The following is a 20,715-nucleotide window of genomic DNA, read 5'->3' as shown; positions in this document are numbered from 1 at the left end:
TATTTTCCTCTTCGTTGCTTCTCTGTCAAGGCACAGAAGTTGTTGTCTCACGCTTCTTCATTCATTCATCTGATGTTCCCCCTTTCCCCTCCATCTCCATAACCACTAGGGCTCCAGACTTCCAGCGGCAGGACTGGACCTTCACACCGGGACCATGTAATCTCCCTAGTTTGCACCTTTCAACAACTCCAGTAGCTTACGTGGTAGGTGTGCTGAGAGCCAGAAAACGCGTGGTATTTTCGTAGGCATGCAGCTGGCACTCGAGTTCAACTCCAGGCTTGGGCAGCCCAGCTTTTTTTCTTTTTTGTTCTGACTTGAACCAAGGTATTCCACCATACCAACTTGCGGACATTACAAAATTCGATATGGGTACTATCATACAGATCTCCCCCCGTTAGGTCTAGGTACGCACAAGAAAGAAGATAAAAAAGCAACGATGTGATTTGCGACGCTTCGAAGTTTGAATCACGGAATAGCCATCATAGAAGTCCCACCCGCACCAACACCAGGGCCTCCAGCGGTGGTAGAGGGACCCTTCTTCTTCCTCGACTGCTTTTTCCTCTTGGTCCTGTCTCTCGGCTTCAACGCACCCATGCCCTTCTTGCACACATCGGCGTACCGCCCGTAAAAGGCCTCCAGGTCGGCCGGCTCAACGATGGTGGAGAGCTTGACCTTTTCCTTCCTCCTGTCCTTTCCCTTTGCGTTGGTGGCGCGGATGAGAACTGGTAGCGGGGTGGCCGGGTTGAGGTCGGTGAGAGGGTCGGTGTCTGTGGATTGGGAGGGGGTGTTGTAGGATACTGTGGGAGGGATTAGCTTCGGTGGAAGTGAAGGTAAAAAGGGGAACCGTGATGGTTCTCGTGAGGATAATAAGGCTCGCCGAGGCGTCTCCAATCAGGGCCAGTTCCGGTGTAGGTACACGTACGCCTCTTCTGTACTAGGTTGATGGTTCCATGATCTTGATTCTTCCTATAGTCGAACAGCTCGGTGAGCTTGGAGAAGAACTATAGTAAGTTGATATTTCAGATTAGCATGGTCTCTTTAGGTAGGATTCACAGAAGTCAATATTGTATTATAATACCTCGTCGTGGGTTAAATGGCCCATGATGCCCGGTTGATTTGCTTCAAAAGGCAAGCTAACAAATTGGTTGATGAGTGATTGTGAGGGCAACCTGGAATGATTGATGTGTGCCAACGAGTGGCAGCTTTCCCCACTGTTGGCCAGCTCCCGTCTGTTGGAGTGAAAGTGGAATGTCACTGCTCCATAAAACCAACCCGTGGGGCCTAAGGTCTGGAGATCCGCTTCTTTTCTTGGCGCTTTTGGCCCCGCATTTCCACAAGCCTGGAACCTTGAACCCGACCGATAAGCAAAAAAATATCCGATAACGACAGCAAGGTCCCAGTCGCGCGCTCTTCTACGCAGCTGCGAAAGGGTCCCGCAAAGTTTGAAGGTCTTACCAACAAACACATCTACACCTCCCCACGCACATATCACGACATGGCACCCTCTAGGAGGATAAAGGCTCCAAAACTGCCTGACAACCTTCTGAAGGAGCTCGGCGTAGAAGGTGAGTGAGCATGCTCCATGCGCCCACACAGCCATTGCCATTCCTGCCTGGAGAACAAGGTTCTCGGACGAAATTCTAACTATCACAGAACAATCTTACGGAGGTCGCAAGAATCAATTTCAATCAAGAAAGGATCGTCGCAAAGCAGAGAGAACACAGAAAAAGACACACCGCACCTCGTCCACGAAAAGCTACCATGCCGAACGCGCGGTACCCCCGAAAGCACAGAAGAAGGTCGACGCCGCATCTACGAAGGAGCCCAAGCCCATCTTGAAGAAGGGAAAGAAACAACAATTGGAGGAGGAGGAGGAGGAAGATGTTGATCTCGACGAAGACGACGACGAGGGTTTTGATGAGGAGGAGGATATTGATCTCGACGAGGACGACGACGACCTAGACCTCGACGAAGACGAAGATGATGACGGCGAAGACGTGGACGATGAAGAGGAAAGCGATGTCCCAATAGTATCCAAACCGAAGTCACAGCCAAAAATCTCGAAAACCGTCATGGAACGATTGGCGCAAGACGACAAGGAGATCGCCGACCTCGAAAAGAAGCTCGGCCTCAAGGGACGCAAATCGCTTCCCAAGTCCTTCCAGGAGGATGGTCTTCTTCACCTGCTAGAAGGCCTCCCTGGCGTAGACGACGAAACAAGCGAGAAAAGGAAGCGGAAGTCTGAAGCGGATGAGTGGCTTGCGGCGAAGAGGAGGAAAGCGGAAGAGGCGATGAAGAAGACGAAGGAACCCGAATTAGACGAGGAAGAAGAGGAAGACTCCGAACTGGACGAAGAGGACGATGGCTTGGACGATCTATTAGAGGGGTTGGACTCTGACGGAGAAGACGACGATGTTGATCAAGACGAAGACATGGACGACGAAGAAGATGGGGAAAGCGACATCTCGGGCGAGGATGAGGATGATGATGGTTTTGGAGGGTTCGACGAGGACGAGGACGAGGATGACGAAGAACCCGACGATGACGAAGAAACCGTACAAAAGCCGCCAGAACGAGTCCGCGAAAACCCATACGTTGCGCCTACGACTGGGCAGACGGTAGCAAAATACGTACCACCATCCAAGCGACAAGAGGCAGGCTCAGACGCGGAGTTGGTGGCCCGGATTCGCCGTCAAACACAAGGTCTCATCAACAGGATGACAGAGTCCAACCTGTTATCCATTATTATGGACTTTGAAAAGCTTTACCGCGACAACCCGCGACAACATCTCACGTCAAACATTGTCGATCTCCTACTCATCCAAGTGTGCGAGCCAACGACGCTGCCTGATACGTTGCTCGTTCTTACCGCCGGTTTTGCTACTGGTATCTTCAAGGTGATCGGCATGGACTTTGGCGCACAACTGATTCAAGAAGTGATTGAGCGATTCGACAAACATTACGAGGAGGCTAAGGAAGCTGCAAAGGAACGGCCAGACGTACCAAAACAGACGTCCAACATCATCACCTTCCTATCCGAACTCTACAACTTTCAACTCGTGGGCCCCAACTTGCTCTTCGACTTCATTCGAGTCCTTCTGGGTGATCTGTCGGAGCTAAACGCGGAACTTTTACTCAGAATTGTGCGCATTGCTGGCCCAGCCCTCCGACAAGATGACCCTATGTCTCTCAAGGATATTGTTACCCTTATCCGCCCGGCTGTTGCCAAGATCGGAGAGAAGAACCTCAGCGTCAGAACTAAGTTCATGATTGAGACCATCAACGACTTGAAGAACAACAAGATGAAGACAGGACTAGGCGCTTCCGCCGTTCTCACGGATCACACAACCAAGATGAAGAAGCTTTTGGGCACCCTGAAGACCAGCAAGACGTCCGAGCCTTTGCGAATGACCCTTGCCGATATTCGCGATGCCGACAAGAAGGGCAAATGGTGGCTTGTAGGCGCTAGCTGGGCGGGCAAAGATAAGGACGGTGACAAGAAGCCCTCGACTCAAGACGACGTCATCCAGGATAACGTTGACTCGGACGACGAAAGCTTTGTGTTGGAGGATGTCGAGGACATGCCTGACCTCGGAGAACTTGCCAGGGAAAACCAGATGAACACGGACGTGCGCCGGTCCATTTTCGTGTCGATAATGTCCGCCACGGACTACGAAGATGCCTACTACCGCATCCTCAAGTTGCGCCTGAACAAGGAGCGCCAGAGAGAGGTTCCATATGTGATCATCCAGTGCGCCGGCGCAGAGCAGGTCTACAACCCATACTACACCTTGGTGGCCAAGAAGCTTTGCGGGGATCGCAAAATCCGGTGGTCGTTCCAAGACGCGCTCTGGAAGCTATTCAGGCGTCTCGGAGAATCCGTTTTTGGCGACGACGTGGAGGATGAGGAGGACGAAGATGCAATGGACATGCGGCGGCTTGTAAACATCGCGAAGCTGTTCGGAGCGATGGTGGCAGGTGGATCGCTAGGGCTGGCGATTCTCAAATGCCTCAATCTGCCTTATCTACAGACCAAGACGCGGGCGCTAGTGGAGATCCTGCTGATTACCGTGCTTCTAGAAGCCGGAAAAGGCGGCGACAAGGGCCGGGATGAGACGATTACATCGGTGTTTGCGGCTGTAGAAGGGGTCCCCGAGCTTGCCAGGGGCCTGCAATGGTTCATCAAGAAGGTGGTCCGGAAGTCGGATCTCGCGGGAGGAGCGGCCAACACTAAGGTCGTCAAGGAGGGTTGCAAGACGGCCATGGCGGCCTTGGAGCATGCGTTGCTCGCCGCCGAAGGCTTGGTGGAATAGTTTTACTTTGTTGAATACCTGTACATAGATCGGATACCTTGGGGAATTGGAGTATAATTACCACGCATATGCAAAAGGCCAATAGCCAATTTCTTGACAAGTTCATGCGATGAGCGCAGGTATGTTTGATTTGATGTACTTAGCTAATTTCTACATCGAGTTGACATCTGGGAGAGCAATTGCTAGGGAGCGAGGGACCATTTTCCAGTCTGCGGGAGCCACGGAAATATAGTGGTCTGTAAATAGCACTCAATGATGTCATTCGGTTTTGCAACGAGGGGATGGGTCTTTTGAGGGTCGTCGGACGGGCGGGACTGTTGAATGTGGACATTGAGGAGGAGACAGATGGTTTGAGATGAAAAGCCATGTGTTCGGCCGCTGTTCCATGTTGGCCTTGAAACAAACTGAAGCCTGTAATCCGATCATACCGGCGTCTGAGGAGACGGTCAGTGACAGTTCGCTGCTTCTCCAATTCGGCAGCTGGGGTTATTTGGCGTTGACGGGCGGAGTAAGGAGGGGAGCAAAGAGGGGATCGACTGGGGAGACTTGAGCAGCCAAGCAATGTCAAATTGTCAAGCACAGGATGAGTGTCAAAAAAGGCTAGCGGGAGTGCGAGATGTCAAAATTTTGGGGTCAGCTGCGGCATGCCAAGCTATATCTGAATCTTGACCAATCATACGCAGTAAGTCGCAACGGGGCACAGTAACGTAAGGAGCACTTGGGGACGCCGGGTTTCAACGAAGCAGTCAGGGCAGCAGCGACAGGAGAGCGCGCAATGGAGGTACCTGGCTTGACCGCCCGTCCCGCTTAGCACTGGCATTAGGCAGTACGTACATTACCTAAGTAGCAGGCACTACCTCTACCTACTCCGCTCTGCGCTGTCTCGAGCGGGCAAGTTTGGGGACGGGCACGGTGGAAAGCGGGTGCCCTCTGAGCGATGTGAGCCTCTGACGGGCTGGCAACCCGAACAAGTGGGACTGGACATTTTTCGCTTCCCGTGAATAGCTTCCGCCTCGAATCCCAACAATTGTCTCTCGCGCGGCGTTTTGCAGTTCAGTACACACTCTCGACCTCTCACCATCGAATCGCATTCCCTGCTTCCCCGGGCATCTCTCTGTAGTGTGCTCGTTCGTTCGAATCTTTCCTGTTTCCGTTTTTAGTTTTCCATTCAGCACATATCTTTCACCATGCTGTCCCAGAGATTAATAGGCCGTGCTGCCGTCCGGTCCGCCTTCAAGCCCTCGGGGTAAGCTCAGCGTCCCGGTTGCCGGCGGATTCCCGACACCCTGTCTTCTCATGCGCGTACTGAGGCTGACGTGACGACCACATACAGGCTCCCCGTCGTCGTTTCTCCCAAGTTGAGGAGGACCTATGCGACCGAGTCTGGTCTGTTTGCCAATATCAAGAGCTGGTTCTCGTCAAAGGATTCTGGTCGGCTGACTGTTGATGTGCCTGTAGAGGAGAAGGATCTCGTCATCATTGGTGGTGGTGTCGCTGGCTATGTTGCTGCCATCAAGGCCGGCCAGGAGGGTCTCAAGGTGCGTCGCATCGCGAATCAACTACACCGCAACACCGACGAATGACGGCAATATCTGACTCCTATCTCGCATGTTTCCTGGATATAGGTCGCCTGTATCGAGAAGCGCGGCACCCTCGGCGGTACCTGCCTGAACGTCGGCTGCATTCCCTCCAAGTCGCTCCTCAACAACTCCCATCTCTACCACCAGATCCTCCACGACTCGAAACACCGCGGTATCGAGGTCGGCGATGTCAAGCTCAACCTTGCCCAGCTCATGAAGGCCAAGGAGCAGTCCGTCAGCGGTCTCACCAAGGGTGTTGAGTTCCTCCTCAAGAAGAACGGCGTCGAGTACATCAAGGGCACCGGCACTTTCGCCGATGAGCACACCGTCAACGTCAAGCTCAACGACGGCGGCGAGACCGCCGTCAAGGGCAAGAACATCCTTATCGCCACTGGCTCCGAGGTCACCCCCTTCCCCGGCCTCGAGATCGACGAGAAGCGCGTCATCAGCAGCACTGGCGCCATTGCTCTTGAGAAGGTCCCCGAGAAGATGCTCGTCATCGGTGGTGGTATCATTGGTCTCGAGATGGCTTCCGTCTGGTCCCGTCTCGGCGCCGAGGTCACCGTCATCGAGTTCCTCGAACAGATTGGTGGCCCCGGCATGGACCTTGAGGTCGCCAAGTCCATCCAGAAGATCCTGAAGAAGCAGGGCATCAACTTCAAAACCGGCACCAAGGTCGTTTCCGGTGACAAGACTGGCGAGATCGTCAAGCTCGAGGTCGACTCCGCCAAGGGTGGCAAGCCCGAGACTGTGAGTAGCTTTTGACACCCTGCAGACAATCTGTTCGTTATTGTGAGTTGTATAGCTGACATTGTTTGAACACAGCTCGAGGGTGACGTCGTTCTTGTCGCTATTGGCCGCCGCCCCTACACCGAGGGTCTCGGCCTCGAGAACATTGGCCTCGAGAAGGACGAGCGCGGCCGTGTCATCATCGACTCCGAGTACCGCACCCAGATCCCCCACATTCGCTGCGTTGGTGATGTCACCTTCGGCCCCATGCTTGCCCACAAGGCCGAGGAGGAGGCCGTTGCTGCCATTGAGTACATCAAGAAGGGTCACGGCCACGTCAACTACGGCTGCATTCCCTCGGTCATGTACACCTTCCCCGAGGTTGCCTGGGTTGGCCAGTCCGAGCAGGAGCTCAAGAAGGCCGGTATCCCCTACCGCGTCGGTACCTTCCCCTTCAGCGCCAACTCCCGCGCCAAGACCAACCTCGACACTGAGGGTATGGTCAAGATGATCGCCGACCCCGAGACCGACCGTATTCTCGGTGTTCACATCATCGGCCCCAACGCCGGTGAGATGATTGCTGAGGGTACCCTTGCCCTCGAGTATGGCGCTTCCAGCGAGGATATTGCCCGCACCTGCCACGCTCACCCTACCCTCGCCGAGGCTTTCAAGGAGGCCGCCATGGCCACCTACTCCAAGGCCATCCACTTCTAAGCAGCTGGAGCTTTTTGGCGTTGAATGGGTATGAGCACGGAATAATGTGCTGTCTGGATTTCTAGCAATGGGAGTATGGAAAGAGGATGGGAGGAGGTGTGTACTTGTACTGTAGTCACGGGCTTTCCCTTAAAGGTTTAATAGGGGATTTTCACTACGACATGCTAAATAGACGCCGCTTGTTGGTTGGACTAGGGTTGTTTGGCCTTGCGGGCCCTGGTTAGGCTCGAGACTCGATGAATACACGAGATTTTCAAAGATACAGAAAAGCTAGTTGCCAAATGGGAAGGCTGGGGGCTGCTGGTTATTTTATGTTAGCATTGAGTTATAGAAGGTTGTGGATTTTTGGATCACTCTTGTCTGTTCTCGGTGCCGGTGTCATTTTAACTTTTCAGTCCGCGTACCAATCTCATGCACACCAATCTTGACTTGCTTCTGGCGTTAGTGGTATTGCTTGGCATGACGTTATTCGTATCATACTACCTAGTAAACCACTGGCTATGGACCCTAACCCTCTATGTTTTCTATGTGTTCCAGTGATGGCTATTAAATATCCTCTGGACCTTTTGTACTTCCCCTATGTTCAATAACATGCAGGCAGTTGTTACCCTGAATTCCAAGGGTCCAGAGACCATTGACAATCAGCAATGTGGTTAGTTTCAGATGCAAATATGTTGGGGCTGGTTGTGTGGCCCCTATGTGGTGCAGCAAACGCCAAGATGGCCTGGAGCTGTTCCCATGCTCAAGCACCTGTGCAACTTTTTGGAATTTGGACCTACGAAACGAAAGAAGGATATCAGCCAACTTATCTATATGATTAGAAAAACTGTTATTTTGATAGTCCGAGGTACGCTGAGGTTGAATCCACAGTCAGTTTTCTTGTATCTTCTCATTTGGTAGAGATGCAGGCCGATGAAGTCTTGGTTCGTTTCGTTTCGCAGGTTTCCAAAAAAAGTTGTGTACACCACAACACACCACCCTTTGCCAAGACTGCACAGGTGCTTGAGAGCATGGGAATGGGTGGACGCGCCTTTGTGGACAGCGGTGAGGTTTCCACTCGCTCAACGCCAGTGGCCACCTAGGAATAATCTCATCCAATGTCACGTCGTCCCATGCCTGTTGTTTTGGGTAATGTCCCCTGTCCACCCGCATCAGAACCGATCTATCGAACCACTCACCAACCTCTGTGGCCCTATCCGTCCCACCTTCAACGTCCACCCACCCCCTCTATACGTACCTACTAGTATCAACAAGTGCCCTCGGAATTCTATCAACAAAACTGACCTTGGGTTTCCTGGACTATTGAGAAGACAACACCACAACCCTTCCCTGTCCACAATCTGAACCGAGACGGCGGGCGTTTTGGTCCATCGCTTATACACCCTATATTCTTTTGCTTAAAACAGAACGGCCTCGCGCAAACACAACAATGGCTTCTGAACCCCCACCATCACGCGCCGCTGCCGAAGATACCGGAACAGCTCAGCAGTCGACAGTCAAAACAACAGAGCGGACATACCCCATCATATCCCGCCGTGAGATCGAGGCCTTGATCTCAGAAGGTCGCCATATCATTATTGTCGACCAGTATGTCCTGAAGGTAGACCCTTGGGTCAAATATCACCCTGGTGGTGATAAGGCCATCAAGCACATGATTGGGAGGGATGCTACCGATGAAGTAAACGGGTGCGTACAACACACGATATCATGCACCAACCGAGATAGTCTGGATCTGATCCGGTGTATGCTTATTTGAAAATTGGTGAAGAAGGAGATGCTGACTTGATAATGTGTACTTTTTGGGGGCACTATAGGTTACATTCCCCAGAAGCAAGAGCTCAGATGAACAGATACAGAGTGGGAAGGATACAAGGGAGATGGAAGAATTTCCTACCGCCGATACAAGGAGGCAAGTTCAGGCCGAGAGGAGAAGGAGGAGAAGAGTGGGAGGAGGAGTCGCCAGAGATAAGGGCCAGAGCTGCGAGCTACGATGAGGACACTAGCTTCGGATCGTCATTCGCGAGTCAGGCTGCCTCTACCGCATCCGAGAGCTCACGGTCCCCTTCACCTGCCCCATCCCCGGTCTTTGATGGAGAAGCGGCTCCGGAGTCCAACCATCTCCGCGCCCGTACTAACGCCCGGTCCAAGTCGGCTATAAGCCGATCCGATTCCTTCACCTCAATTTCCTCCGTTGAGGATGAGAAGACCAGTGTCAAGGGCGCCGATGATGGCCCCAGGGATGGTATGGCCCATCTCGACGCTCTAACAAGGCAAGAGATTAGGCTCGATCTCGACAAGTACCCTCCCCTCGATGAGGAGACGCAAGATACTGTCATCCGGAAGTATCGTGAACTCAACGAGCGCATCAAGGCCGAAGGACTATATGACTGCAACTACGTTGCTTACGCCATCGAGGGATTCCGTTATACCCTCCTCTTCTGCGGGTGTCTTCTGTTTCTACGATGGGGTTGGTATGTCCCTAGCGCCTTCTGTCTCGGCTCTTTCTGGCATCAGCTGGTCTTCACTGCCCACGACGCCGGGCACATGGGTATCACGCACCATTTCCATGTCGACACTGTCATCGGCATCATCATCGCCGACTTCATCGGCGGCCTCAGTCTAGGCTGGTGGAAGCGCAACCACAACGTTCACCATATCATCACCAACAGCCCTGAGCACGATCCGGACATCGAACACCTGCCCTTCTTCGCCATCTCGCACCGTTTCTTCACTAACCTGCGGTCCACCTACTACGACCGCGTCCTGGAGTACGACATTTTCGCCAAATTCTTCGTCTCCCTTCAGCACTACCTCTACTACATCGTCATGATGTTCGCCCGCCTGAACCTCTACCGGCTATCGTGGGAGTACCTCCTCAAGGGCCAGGCACCCAAGCACGGTCCTGCGTGGTGGCACCGGCATCTCGAGCTTGCCGGCCAGGTCTTCTTCTGGTACTGGTTCGGTTACGGAATCATGTACAAGGCGATCGACGGCAACTGGAACCGCTTTGCTTTCTTCATGATCTCCCATGCGGTCACCAGCCCGTTGCACGTGCAGATCACGCTCTCTCACTTCGCCATGTCCACCTCCGATCTGGGCCCTCACGAGTCCTTCCCGCAGCGCATGCTGCGCACGACCATGGACGTCGACTGCCCGGAGTGGCTTGACTTTTTCCACGGCGGTCTCCAGTTCCAGGCTATTCACCACTTGTACCCGCGCATTCCTAGGCATAACCTCCGCAAGACGCAGAGACTGGTCCAGGAGTTCTGCAACGATGTCGGGATCCCCTATGCGCTGTATGGATTCGTGGAAGGAAACAAGCATGTCATTGGAAGGCTGGCCGATGTGGCTAGGCAGGCGGCCATTTTAAAGAAGTGCCAGCAGACTATTGTCGATGGCAGCATCGGGCATTCTCATGCTCACTGATGGAAATATTCCCGGAAAACGGAAATTTAGGGCATACGGGAAATTCATGGAGGGGAAGGTGGCCAGAGGCGTGGGACAAGATACGACTAGAGATGGCCCAAGTGGGTTACGATGCCTCATGTTTCGGTTTCAAAAAGAAAACCATGGTGTACTAATAAGTTGGTCTTTGGTATTTTCATTTGTACCTACAAATTCCTAGAGCAGGTATTATGCACGTAAACCTTACAGCCAGACACGCCAGGCCACTCAGAGATATCACCACGTCTGAACCCCGGATGGAAGCATGTGGTCAATCCACCTGCGCTCTACCAGCGACAAGGTGCCACTACTGCTGCGTTGTTGGCATCCTGACGTCTTTGTATAAAGTTTGTAGACATTCAAGTCCAAAAACTCGGCAGGTCGGTATCGGTATTCCATGACTATTTCAAACAATCGCTTGATGGTACGAGAATTTGGATGAAGGTGTGGATGATGGATGAACGGGATGTTTGGAGCAGCACAATGACGAGGTATTGGAAAACGATGGTGATACGAAGCTGTAAACATTCGGGTGGTGTAACAAAAGACAACAACATGTATCTTGAACAGAAAAGGATGGAATATTCCAATGAGGTAGAAGTCGAGAAAAGAGACACGGCTAGTGGAAAATATGAACGTGACGTTATAAAAGCGGTTGGATGGTGATCCGGCAGTCCTGCGGCCGGGGTGAGAGGAAAGTTGTGAATAGGCTGAACGACAACGAACGAATCAATGATGATGGTGATGTATTGAGTAGAGTAGAGGTCAGACTGTGTGTAAAGTCTGGAGGTCTAAAAGTAGGGCAAGGGAGGTCCCTGTGCGGTGGGGCCATGGCCAGTGAAGGGAGAAGGGAGCCATGGCTGGCCGCACGTGACACGGGACACCTCCAACAAAAGTAAGAGCCCCAATCCTGGGCGAGGGTGAAGTGCGGGACAGCGGTACCACTCAGTGGGTCAGCGCGTATAATTTCGTATGTACCTGTATGGTAAGTTACTACTTACCTTACCCCGCATACAGAAGAACCCTTCATGTATCATCCAACGGTAGATATTGGCGTTTACTTTGTGATTTTCGACTTGTACAAGTCCCTCGTCTGCCTCTACTTACATATGTACAAGATACGCAGCAGAGGTAGTAATGCGAATATGACTGCGCCAGGCGGGAGGTTACCTTATGATGAGGACGGGACGAGAAAGGTGTGGGGGTGGGGGAGCCACATCACAGGACTGCATGCTGTGCTCCGTAATAGGTGGTACACATACGTAACATACGCACTAACAGCCAAACTCCCTCTGCCATCAGGGTGCCCGGTGCTGCACTGCTTTCACCTCCTCCGCTTTTATGGTTGTAATTTACTTTTACCTACGAGTTTAAGATAGGCAGCACGTCCAAGTCGGCGCGGCTTACCTGAAGCTGTCCGGTCCAGACGACGACGTCACTGCCACTTTCAAGTGCTTTAGGTCAGAAGGCCGGTACTGCTAGTACTAACGCAAGGTAGTTTTGCAGACAGTTTGGACGGCAAGAAAGGCTGGCGCTTCGGTAGCTCGGGTAGGTACATGTACTTACCTTACCTAGCTATAGGCAAGACAGCTGTTCAGGCGCGCGTCAAGTCACCAGCCTGACGAACACCTCCTCTAAAGCATCCATTCTTTGAGGCTTCCATCCCGCATCCTGCATCCCGTTGAGCCCAAAGTTTTTTGCAGATCGTTGCATTCACATCAACCTTATAACCGTGCATTGAATCTGCATCTGAATACCTCTTCACCTCTTATCTTTCTCGTTACCATATTACCAGATTACCTAGAGGCTCCTAGGCTCCACCCTGCGCCGCAACACCATCCAGCTTCATCCAGCTTCCCGTGCTAGGACTTCGAGGGCGTACACGATACAGACGACAAAGGCAGAACCATAGATCGTGCGAGTTGGTGACAGGTTGGACTAGCACGACAGCGCCATCCATCCTTGACATATAGCCACTTGCTCGAGGTACGCTGCTTGAAACCCCGTCGACCTTCCCTGACCACTGTTATCCGTCAACCAACGCAAGCGTCCTCTCCTGTCCTGTCTCGGTCGCTAACGGGGCCTGGAGATTATTGATCAATAAGAGCACGCCCGACGAGACCTGAGCCATGGACCCAAACATTCAGCGCTTTCTCAATGACAAGCTATATGATAAGCGCAAGATCGGGGCACTTGAGTATGTCTTGCTTCCCCTCCTTCTCCCTCACCACTCTTCTCCGTTGGCTATTCCTTGGGCTTGATATGGCCTCGGCTCCCGGACCCGTAGGTCAGCCTTCTCATGGCGTTGACCTTTCGTGGATACCCTTCATCGATCGAGATCCTAGACTTACACAAGCTCGCTCTTCCAGCCTGGAGCGTACCATTCGTGAGCTGATCGCCGCCAAGGACTATGCCAAAATCGAAGCCATCCTCGATCAGCTTTGCAATGACTACGCATATGCTGTTCATCAGCCTCATGCACGCAACGGTGGCTTGATAGGCCTGGCTGCCGCCGCAATAGCACTCGGCCCAGTAGGTTAACATCTTTCCCCGTTATGATGTCAAAATGCCCCTTTCCCTTACTCACTCTTCCAAGCAGGAGCTTCCCAAGTACCTCGAGGTCATTGTTCCTCCCGTCCTTGCTTGCTTCACGGACCAGGATGCCCGGGTAAGATATTATGCCTGTGAGGCTATGTACAACATAGCCAAGGTGGCCAAGGGTGAAATTCTGGTCTACTTTAACTATATTTTCGACGCCTTATGTAAAGTAAGTCAAACTCGAACCGTCTATTCTGCCGCACAATGTTACTTACATGTTCACCCACGACACCTAGTTGGGTGCCGACTCCGAACTCTCTGTCAAAAATGGTGCCGAGCTCTTGGATCGCCTAGTCAAAGACATCGTTTCCGAATCGGCCGCGACCTATGTTTCGGTGCTGGAGCAGCCTCATGAGTTCGACGGAGACGATAAGAACGCCAACGACGAACAACTGGACTTGCCCACCGCCTTCTCTTTGAAACGATTTATCCCCCTGCTGCGGGAGCGCATCTTCGCCCTGAACCCCTTTAGCAGAACCTTCTTGGTCGGTTGGATTACTCTGCTCGACTCGATCCCCGACCTTGAGCTTGTCACCTACCTGCCCGAATTTCTCGGTGGACTTTTGCGTTTTCTTAGTGACTCCAACCGAGACGTTCATGTTGCTACCCAGGCTTGCCTGGACAAGTTCCTGGCTGAGATCAAACGCATCGCTCAAGTCAAGAAGGGGATAACCGAGAGCAAGAGGTCTAGAGAGGCAGCAAGGCAAAGCAGAAAGGACTCCATCGGTAGCGGCGCTGGCCGGCCCCTTGAGGATGGGGACGAGCTCGACTCCATTACGGCAAACGAGGAGGACGATGATGTGAGCAGCGAGGATGACTGGGTCCCCGGACAGGACGTGCAAATCAACTACAAGGCCATCCTGGAGATACTAACAGCCACTCTCGATTCGCCCCTAGGTATGTCTACCTCTCACCCTCGGACCAATCGCCAGAAGAATCTGATGGATTTTCCAGAAGAGGACGGACTTCTAGAATCGCTACGCTGGATCGTTGAATTCCTCGAAATCTGCCCGGAAGAAGTATTGCCATTTACGCCCAAGATACTGGCGCATTTGCTGCCGGCTATGGCTAGCGGTGTTGAGTCTATTCGCCAAGCCGCCGCCAGGGTCAATAACTCGCTGATGGACTACGTGGTTTCTCTTTCTGACGAAGCAGATCTTGTGTCCGCCCCGCCGGTTTCTACTGAGCGACTGAACGGAAATGCGAGCAATCGGGCGTCTTTGTCTAGTTCACGAGACCTCGACCTCCGCAGTCCGACACCAGCTCAGGGAAGGCAAAGTGAACGCGCCCCTACTCCGGCAGCCGCGCCTCAGGCAACACCTCAGCCAACACCTCAGGCAACACCTCAGGCAACATCTCAGGCAACACCTCAGCCAACACCTCAAGCTGACCTAGACTATGTTGCTGCCGTGAACTCGCTGACACTGTTGTTCCTGAACGATCACGAGGCTACCCGTGTTGCTGCCCTGACATGGTTGATCATGCTGCACCGAAAAGCACCCAGGAAAGTGTTGGCTTTCAACGACGGGACTTTCCCAGCCTTGCTCAAGACCCTGTCCGATCCTGCAGAAGCAGTCGTTACCAAAGATCTGCAGCTTCTCTCCCAAATTTCGAGAAACAGTGAAGACGACTATTTCTCCAACTTTATGGTTAACCTACTGCAGTTATTTTCGACCGACAGGAAACTTCTAGAGACGAGGGGCAACCTAATAATCCGACAACTTTGCACAAGTCTCAGCGCCGAGCGGATCTACAGAACATTGGCTGATTGCATCGAAAAGGAAGAGGACGTCGAGTTCGCGAGTATAATGGTGCAAAACCTCAACAACAATCTCATCACTGCGCCTGAATTAGCGGAGTTGCGAAAGCGGCTCAGGAACCTTGAGACCAAGGTAGGGCACCATCAACACCTGTCTCCTCGTGAAGAATGGTACTCACAACTTATAGGATGGCCAAACATTCTTTGTAGCGCTTTTCCGATCATGGTGTTACAATGCAGTGGCAACTTTCTCGCTCTGCCTGCTGGCACAGGCCTACGAACAGGCTTATAATCTCTTGCAGATATTGTGTGTACTTCCCTGGCTCCCTGGATTTACGCTGCTAACTATTTCATAGTGCTGAGCTCGAGATGACGGTCAATATGCTCATCCAGATCGACAAGCTGGTTCAACTACTGGAGTCGCCGGTTTTCACTTGTACTTTTCCTTCCAGAACCCACCCTTACACGTATTGACAGTTAGCTAACAGTGACCAGATCTTCGTTTGCAACTACTTGAGCCGGAAAAGTATCCACACTTGTACAAGTGTCTCTACGGACTTTTGATGCTCCTACCGCAATCCTCGGCCTTTGCGGCCCTGAAAAACCGCCTTAACAGCGTCAGCTCTATCGGCTATCTCCATATTGCGCCTAGACCGTATGTCAACTCTGCCACAGGGAATGGTGTTAGCGGAGGAGGCGCCCATTTGTCTCACTCGCGACATGGCTCAGTCGCCGAGGCGCTTGCCGGCTCCCCTTCTTCAACACCCTTACCGTCCCCAAACCGTAAAACTACTTCAGGAATCGATGCTCACATGTTGTTGACCCGCAGCACTGCTACTACGCCAAGTGCGTCCACTTTTGACCGCCCCAATCGACTTAAGGGGAGAGACGACAGCATCATCCGCTGGACTGAATTGCTTGAGAAGTTCCGATCAGTCCAGGAACGTGCCAGGCGCCTTCAACGAGGAGATACAGACGACGCGTCATCAGCGTTGAGTGATCTGAGGATAGGAGGAGGCGAGGCCGCAATGGATGCCAAGGGCACCGTGAGGGAAGGGGCAGGAGGGCGAGCGCCTCCTGTTCCAGCAAAGGATGCGCCGGCGGCGGCGCCTCCAGCAAAAACCCGAACACTTGGAAGACCATTTGGAAGACTCGGAGGGGCGGTGGCAGGTCGAGGCAAGCGAGCCCAGCAATGAATGCCTTCTGAATTTGATGTTCTGCTTTCGTTGGTTTCACACGTTATTGGCTTTGTGGCTTTGGCATGCATGCGTCCTTTCGTCAAGTTTGTTTCTGGCGCTAAGCCTTTTCATGGCATTTGATAACAGCTGACTAGAGCAGGCACCATGCTCGCGTGTAATGTAATGATACCCCCCGACGACGATACGGAGATGGAAACAACGGATTGGAGAGATTGCGACAGTGAGCCTGACGTAATTTACAGAAGAGAAGATAGGCTCTGGTCGGTCTGAGAGGGAATAACAAGGAAGGGGCAGTATAAATGTTTGGGACGGGTTCACACGTATATTGCATTACATGGAGGGTTAAGATCGTTATCGGTATTCCATAAAACTAAACGAAAAAGTCAAAGACCATGACATTCTCCCACGGTTACTGTCGCGAGTTTCCAATCATCCCCTACTACCGGTCTCTTTTTTCCGGCGATAAACCCCCTTCGACCAATCCTTCGAACGCCTCATCCCTCCTGCTCGTCAGTGATCTCAGCTCCTCCCTCAACCCCTCCAGCTCCCGTCTCGCTTGCTCAGTATCAGGCGGCAACCCTTGAAACGCCTGGAGCTGAACATTCAATTCTTGCTTCCGCCTCAACAACTCCAAATAAGCCTCCTGTTCCCTCCGTACTTGCTCAACCGTCACCATGCCTCCCTCCTCGCCAGCACCACTATCACTTCCCGCAACAGCACTCGCCAAGTTCGCCACCCTCTCCCTCAACTGCGGCAACGTCTGTCCCGCCAGCGTCTTGATCCGTCGCTGCACCTCCAGGTTCTCCTTGGCCAAGCCGGCAGCCGGGCTGTAACCGGGGTCCCTCCGCAGGTGAATCAGTAGCTTCTCGATGGAGGCTGTGGCGCGGGTGATGTGCGAGCTGAGCAAGTCCAGCCGCTGTTGTGCCTGTTCGAGATTGTTGAGCTCGGTTGATAGGGAGAGGAGAGAGGATGCGAGGTGGAGGGGGTCGGCTTGGGAAGGGGGGAGGGAGAGGGTTTGGGAGAGGTGGGAGAGGGTGGTTAGGGATTCTTTGCCGGAGCGGGTGAGGGAGGCGGAGAGGGCGGTGAGGATGGATTGTTTTGCTTCTTGGTAAGTCTCGGTCGTTGAGGGAGAGGGAGAGGGGTCTTGGGTGTTGCTGGTGTTGGTGTTGGTGTTGCTGGTGCTGGTGTTTAGCTTCGCCAGAGTGGCAGATTCCAAGTCGGCGATCTGCTGGCGAGAATCATCGGCTGCTTCGTTGGCGGCGGCTAGGGCCAGGAGTGCCTTGAGGGTGTCCGGGTTTCGCTCAAAGGCAGGCACTTTGAGATGTAGTGGGGCATATTTGGAAAGCAGCCAGGAGTCGACGTAGGACCAGTCTTTGGCGGCGGAGGCGGCGGCGCGGGCAACGGAGGGGGAGAAGATCACGGGCGCGGAGGGGGGTAGGTGGGACATGGTTAGAATGGTGTATATAGAGTGGATATGCTGCAAGTATGCCCTTTTCGTGATCCGTCCGGGGAGGGAGGGGTTGGTTGCTTTTTGTTCTTCTGTTTTTTTCCCCTTTGTTTTGTTCAGGGGTTTGTTTGTTCTGTTGATGGGGCGACAAGAGCTGTCGTTGGAGGAAGTGGGCAGCGATGATACCTCGGTTGATGCGGTACCCTTCTTCTGTCTCTTCAGTTGAATTGAGTTTACACCAAACATGTCTTATCTCGACTGTCCTCCGCTGTTATCGTCAAATCCGGTAAACTGTTGCTCGATGAGTTGTCACGTCAGTGCCTACCACGTTCGCATGTGCTTCTTGCTTGTAAGGTACTTGTTTGCTTTGCCGGTGGAAACCGTAGGAGCAGCCGCGGTGCTGAAGAGCAAAGATGGCAATGCGGCGGTTCATAGTACGCCACCCTCGGTAGCTACTACAATAAAAAGCATTCAACAGGAAGCTTAAAAGATGGGTGTGGGAACGCGCCGACAGCAATCGTTTGTACATATAGAGGTAGCTCCAGGGTAGGTAGAGATAAATTGTACCGCCCTCAATCGCTTGGGCTCAAGGAAGGTCCAAACACTTGCTGGCGTCCCATTGGCCAATGTTGTGCAAGTAAACAAAGCCTGCGCTGGCCAACGCAGGGCCCACTGTCGCAACGCGCTTTCACTACAGGGAGCGCTGTACCGCACCTGAACCGGAAGTGTAATTCTGCCATCCGCCAATATCATGCCAAACCATGTCCTGAATTTTTGTTTTTATCATTCATCGCTTTCCTGCTTGCATTTTGTCTTTCTTTCACCAGTGACGGCGTCCGGTTACCTCTGGTAGCTGAGTTGCGTCGAGAAGCAGCAACAAGGTCAACAACAATAACGAGTACCACCCAACACCTCGACCATCATCACCACGACTACCACAACGATTAGACAATCTATGAGGAATACATAGCCAGCAGAAAACACGACATTTTTACCCGAGGCCTGCCGCCAAAATGGTCCAGCCGGGCGTCGAGGGCCTGGGCACGCCGCGCACTGCCGTCGGTGACGCGACTTTTCTCGACCGCCAACCCGACTTCGACTTGTCCCAAGAGCTCTCCTTCCACTCGCCCTCTAAAGATGCAAACATTGCCCAGCAACTCCGAAATGGCAACCGACCGAACCTGTCGACACCACGGGGCACCCGTGCTCCCTTCACGAACCGGCGCAATGTCCAAGCCAACGGCAACATCAACGTGGGCGGTCCAGAATTCACCCCCCTCCTCAAATCAGCCACGAGAAACAGTGCAAGGCGCCTGCCCGGCAAGGAGAACGGCCGGACGACGCCGAATTTCTTGGAGAGGATAGACGAGGACATCACGCCGTTGCCAAAGCTCAACACCTCGGTATACAGCTCCCATACACCTCTACCCAACGATGCGACCGTTTCCAGTACAGAAGTGACGACACCAATCACCATAAGGCGGCGAGGCGGCGCTAAGGGCCCTCTGGACGACGGCAACCAACTGTCACTGCGCGAGCAAGAGAACGTTGTCAACAAGATAGAAAAGGAAAACTTCGGATTGAAGCTCAAGATTCACTTTCTGGAAGAGGCGCTTCGGAAGGCAGGACCGGGGTTCAGCGAGGCTGCCCTCAAGGAGAATACGGAGCTCAAGGTCGACAAGGTTACCATGCAACGAGAACTGCAGCGGTATAAGAAGACCCTTACCACCGCCGAGAAGGACCTCGAGAAGTTTCGAGCCCAGATGATGGAAATGCAAGAAAAGGCGACCAAGAAGTTTTCAGACGACAATCAGCGTGCCGAATTAGACCGCTTGCGCCAGTTGGTGGAGGAAAAGGAAGCCGAGATACGACGCCTTCAGCAACTGCTCGAGCAGGGCCAGGGCGAGAACGAGAAGCTTGAAGAGCTACAGGAGCATATTGCCGACTTAGAGCATGATATTCGACAAAAGGACCTAACCATCGACGAACATGAGGAAGAGGCAGAGGAGTTGAGGGAAAAGGCCGCTGAGTTTGAGGAGCAACTAAAAGAGGCTCAAGAACGGATCGCCGAATTAGAAGAGAAGGCACCATCTAGTGAAGTGTTACGGGAAGCCCAGGAAACCATCGAGGATCTTCAGCACGATGTTAGGCGTCTCGAGCAGCAGTTGGACGACATGAAGGACAAGGCGGAGGAGGCCATTTCACAGAAGGACAGGGCGGAGGCGAACTTGCAAGAACTGCAGAATGAGATGGCTAACAAGTCGGTCATGACCAAGGGCCTTTCGCGGCAGGTTGAGGAAAAGGTTGCCCGTCTACAAAGCGAACTGGAGAACGCTCGGCAAGAATGTGTGACGATAGCACAACAGCGCGATGCGCAATCCGCCGAAGTTGAGAACCTCAAGTCGACCCTTCGCCAAGTGCAGCAGGAGCGGCAATCACTCGAGCAAACTCGCGCATCCATGGCGGCTAGGTTGGAGCGAGGACAGGCGCAACTCGATCAGCTTTCCAGCGAAAAGCAACTTTTGCAGGAGCGTCACGATGCCATGGTAAACGAATCTGCCTCTTTGCGACGCGAAATGTCCGGATTGCAGACCGCAGTCTCAGCGCTCGAACTCAATATGGAACGCGAACGGCAGAATGCGCTTAATATCGAGCAGAACATCCGGGCACAGTACAAAGACGAGATGGACCGTCTAAACAATCATGCCCTCAGTGTCGAACAGAACCTTCGAGCCCAATACGCGGAGGAGATGAAGCGTCTGAACAATGAAATCTCTGATCTCCAGGCCGAATGCCGCGAAAAGGATAATCTGTACGATAACGACAGTGAGAAGTGGGAAGCTGAGCGTCGACAACTGCAAGCGGAGTTGAGCAGGGCCCAGGAGCGGGCTTCTGGCCTCCAAATGTCACTTGATCAGCTGCGGCAGACAGA

At 53.0% G+C, this 20,715-nt stretch overlaps 6 protein-coding genes across 6 annotated transcripts; 5 read left to right on the top strand and 1 right to left on the bottom strand.

The window, feature by feature from the left end:
* Positions 1 to 655: 655 nt before the first annotated feature.
* B0H65DRAFT_441623 (uncharacterized protein) lies at positions 656 to 4,313 on the top strand (the record flags this gene model as incomplete). The annotated part of the gene is made up of 5 exons (XM_062825538.1): positions 656 to 725; positions 814 to 830; positions 973 to 1,006; positions 1,401 to 1,565; positions 1,597 to 4,313. The coding sequence occupies 5 exons, from the start codon at positions 656 to 658 to the stop codon at positions 4,311 to 4,313; spliced, it is 3,003 nt and encodes a 1,000-aa protein (XP_062683148.1).
* A 761-nt stretch (positions 4,314 to 5,074) lies between these two features.
* On the top strand, positions 5,075 to 7,690 carry B0H65DRAFT_538678 (uncharacterized protein). Its single transcript, XM_062829095.1, has 4 exons — positions 5,075 to 5,559; positions 5,647 to 5,851; positions 5,939 to 6,643; positions 6,719 to 7,690. The coding sequence occupies exons 1-4, from the start codon at positions 5,501 to 5,503 to the stop codon at positions 7,334 to 7,336; spliced, it is 1,587 nt and encodes a 528-aa protein (XP_062683147.1). The 5' UTR covers positions 5,075 to 5,500; the 3' UTR covers positions 7,337 to 7,690.
* A 724-nt stretch (positions 7,691 to 8,414) lies between these two features.
* Positions 8,415 to 10,890, top strand: B0H65DRAFT_164187 (fatty acid desaturase-domain-containing protein). Its single transcript, XM_062821280.1, has 2 exons — positions 8,415 to 9,022; positions 9,151 to 10,890. Exons 1-2 carry the CDS (start codon positions 8,766 to 8,768, stop codon positions 10,760 to 10,762), a joined length of 1,869 nt encoding a protein of 622 aa, XP_062683146.1. The 5' UTR covers positions 8,415 to 8,765; the 3' UTR covers positions 10,763 to 10,890.
* A 2,019-nt stretch (positions 10,891 to 12,909) lies between these two features.
* Positions 12,910 to 16,333, top strand: B0H65DRAFT_547864 (vacuolar protein 14 C-terminal Fig4p binding-domain-containing protein; the record flags this gene model as incomplete). Its single annotated transcript, XM_062829542.1, has 8 exons — positions 12,910 to 12,977; positions 13,150 to 13,312; positions 13,380 to 13,547; positions 13,615 to 14,275; positions 14,333 to 15,270; positions 15,326 to 15,444; positions 15,494 to 15,573; positions 15,633 to 16,333. 8 exons carry the CDS (start codon positions 12,910 to 12,912, stop codon positions 16,331 to 16,333), a joined length of 2,898 nt encoding a protein of 965 aa, XP_062683145.1.
* Positions 16,334 to 16,743: 410 nt separating this feature from the next.
* Positions 16,744 to 18,325, bottom strand: B0H65DRAFT_462261 (uncharacterized protein). Its single transcript, XM_062826632.1, has one exon. It carries the CDS (start codon positions 18,027 to 18,029, stop codon positions 16,776 to 16,778), a length of 1,254 nt encoding a protein of 417 aa, XP_062683144.1. The 5' UTR covers positions 18,030 to 18,325; the 3' UTR covers positions 16,744 to 16,775.
* A 471-nt stretch (positions 18,326 to 18,796) lies between these two features.
* B0H65DRAFT_411624 (microtubule associated-domain-containing protein) lies at positions 18,797 to 19,465 on the top strand (the record flags this gene model as incomplete). Its single annotated transcript, XM_062823840.1, has 1 exon — positions 18,797 to 19,465. A coding segment is annotated over one exon (669 nt), but the record flags the coding sequence as incomplete, so codon positions are not given.
* Between the last annotated feature and the right edge of the window lie 1,250 nt (positions 19,466 to 20,715).

This window comes from Neurospora tetraspora, assembly GCF_033439725.1.
Source record: "Neurospora tetraspora strain CBS 560.94 chromosome Unknown B0H65scaffold_3, whole genome shotgun sequence".
NCBI lineage: Eukaryota > Fungi > Ascomycota > Sordariomycetes > Sordariales > Sordariaceae > Neurospora > Neurospora tetraspora.
Note: the sequence above shows the minus strand (reverse complement) of the source record. Positions and strands in the feature narration are given on the sequence as shown.

What these genes read in the sequence shown, in the direction of transcription:
- B0H65DRAFT_538678 (XM_062829095.1), top strand. Translation starts at nt 5,501, where the DNA reads ATGCTGTCCCAGAGATTAATAGGCCGTGCTGCCGTCCGGTCCGCCTTC. An exon ending in TCCGCCTTCAAGCCCTCGGG is followed by an intron (nt 5,560 to 5,646) that starts GTAAGCTCAGCG and finishes GACCACATACAG; the next exon opens with GCTCCCCGTCGTCGTTTCTC. An exon ending in AGGGTGGCAAGCCCGAGACT is followed by an intron (nt 6,644 to 6,718) that starts GTGAGTAGCTTT and finishes GTTTGAACACAG; the next exon opens with CTCGAGGGTGACGTCGTTCT.
- B0H65DRAFT_164187 (XM_062821280.1), top strand. Translation starts at nt 8,766, where the DNA reads ATGGCTTCTGAACCCCCACCATCACGCGCCGCTGCCGAAGATACCGGA. An exon ending in GCTACCGATGAAGTAAACGG is followed by an intron (nt 9,023 to 9,150) that starts GTGCGTACAACA and finishes GGGGCACTATAG; the next exon opens with GTTACATTCCCCAGAAGCAA.
- B0H65DRAFT_462261 (XM_062826632.1), bottom strand. Translation starts at nt 18,029, where the DNA reads ATGTTTGGTGTAAACTCAATTCAACTGAAGAGACAGAAGAAGGGTACC.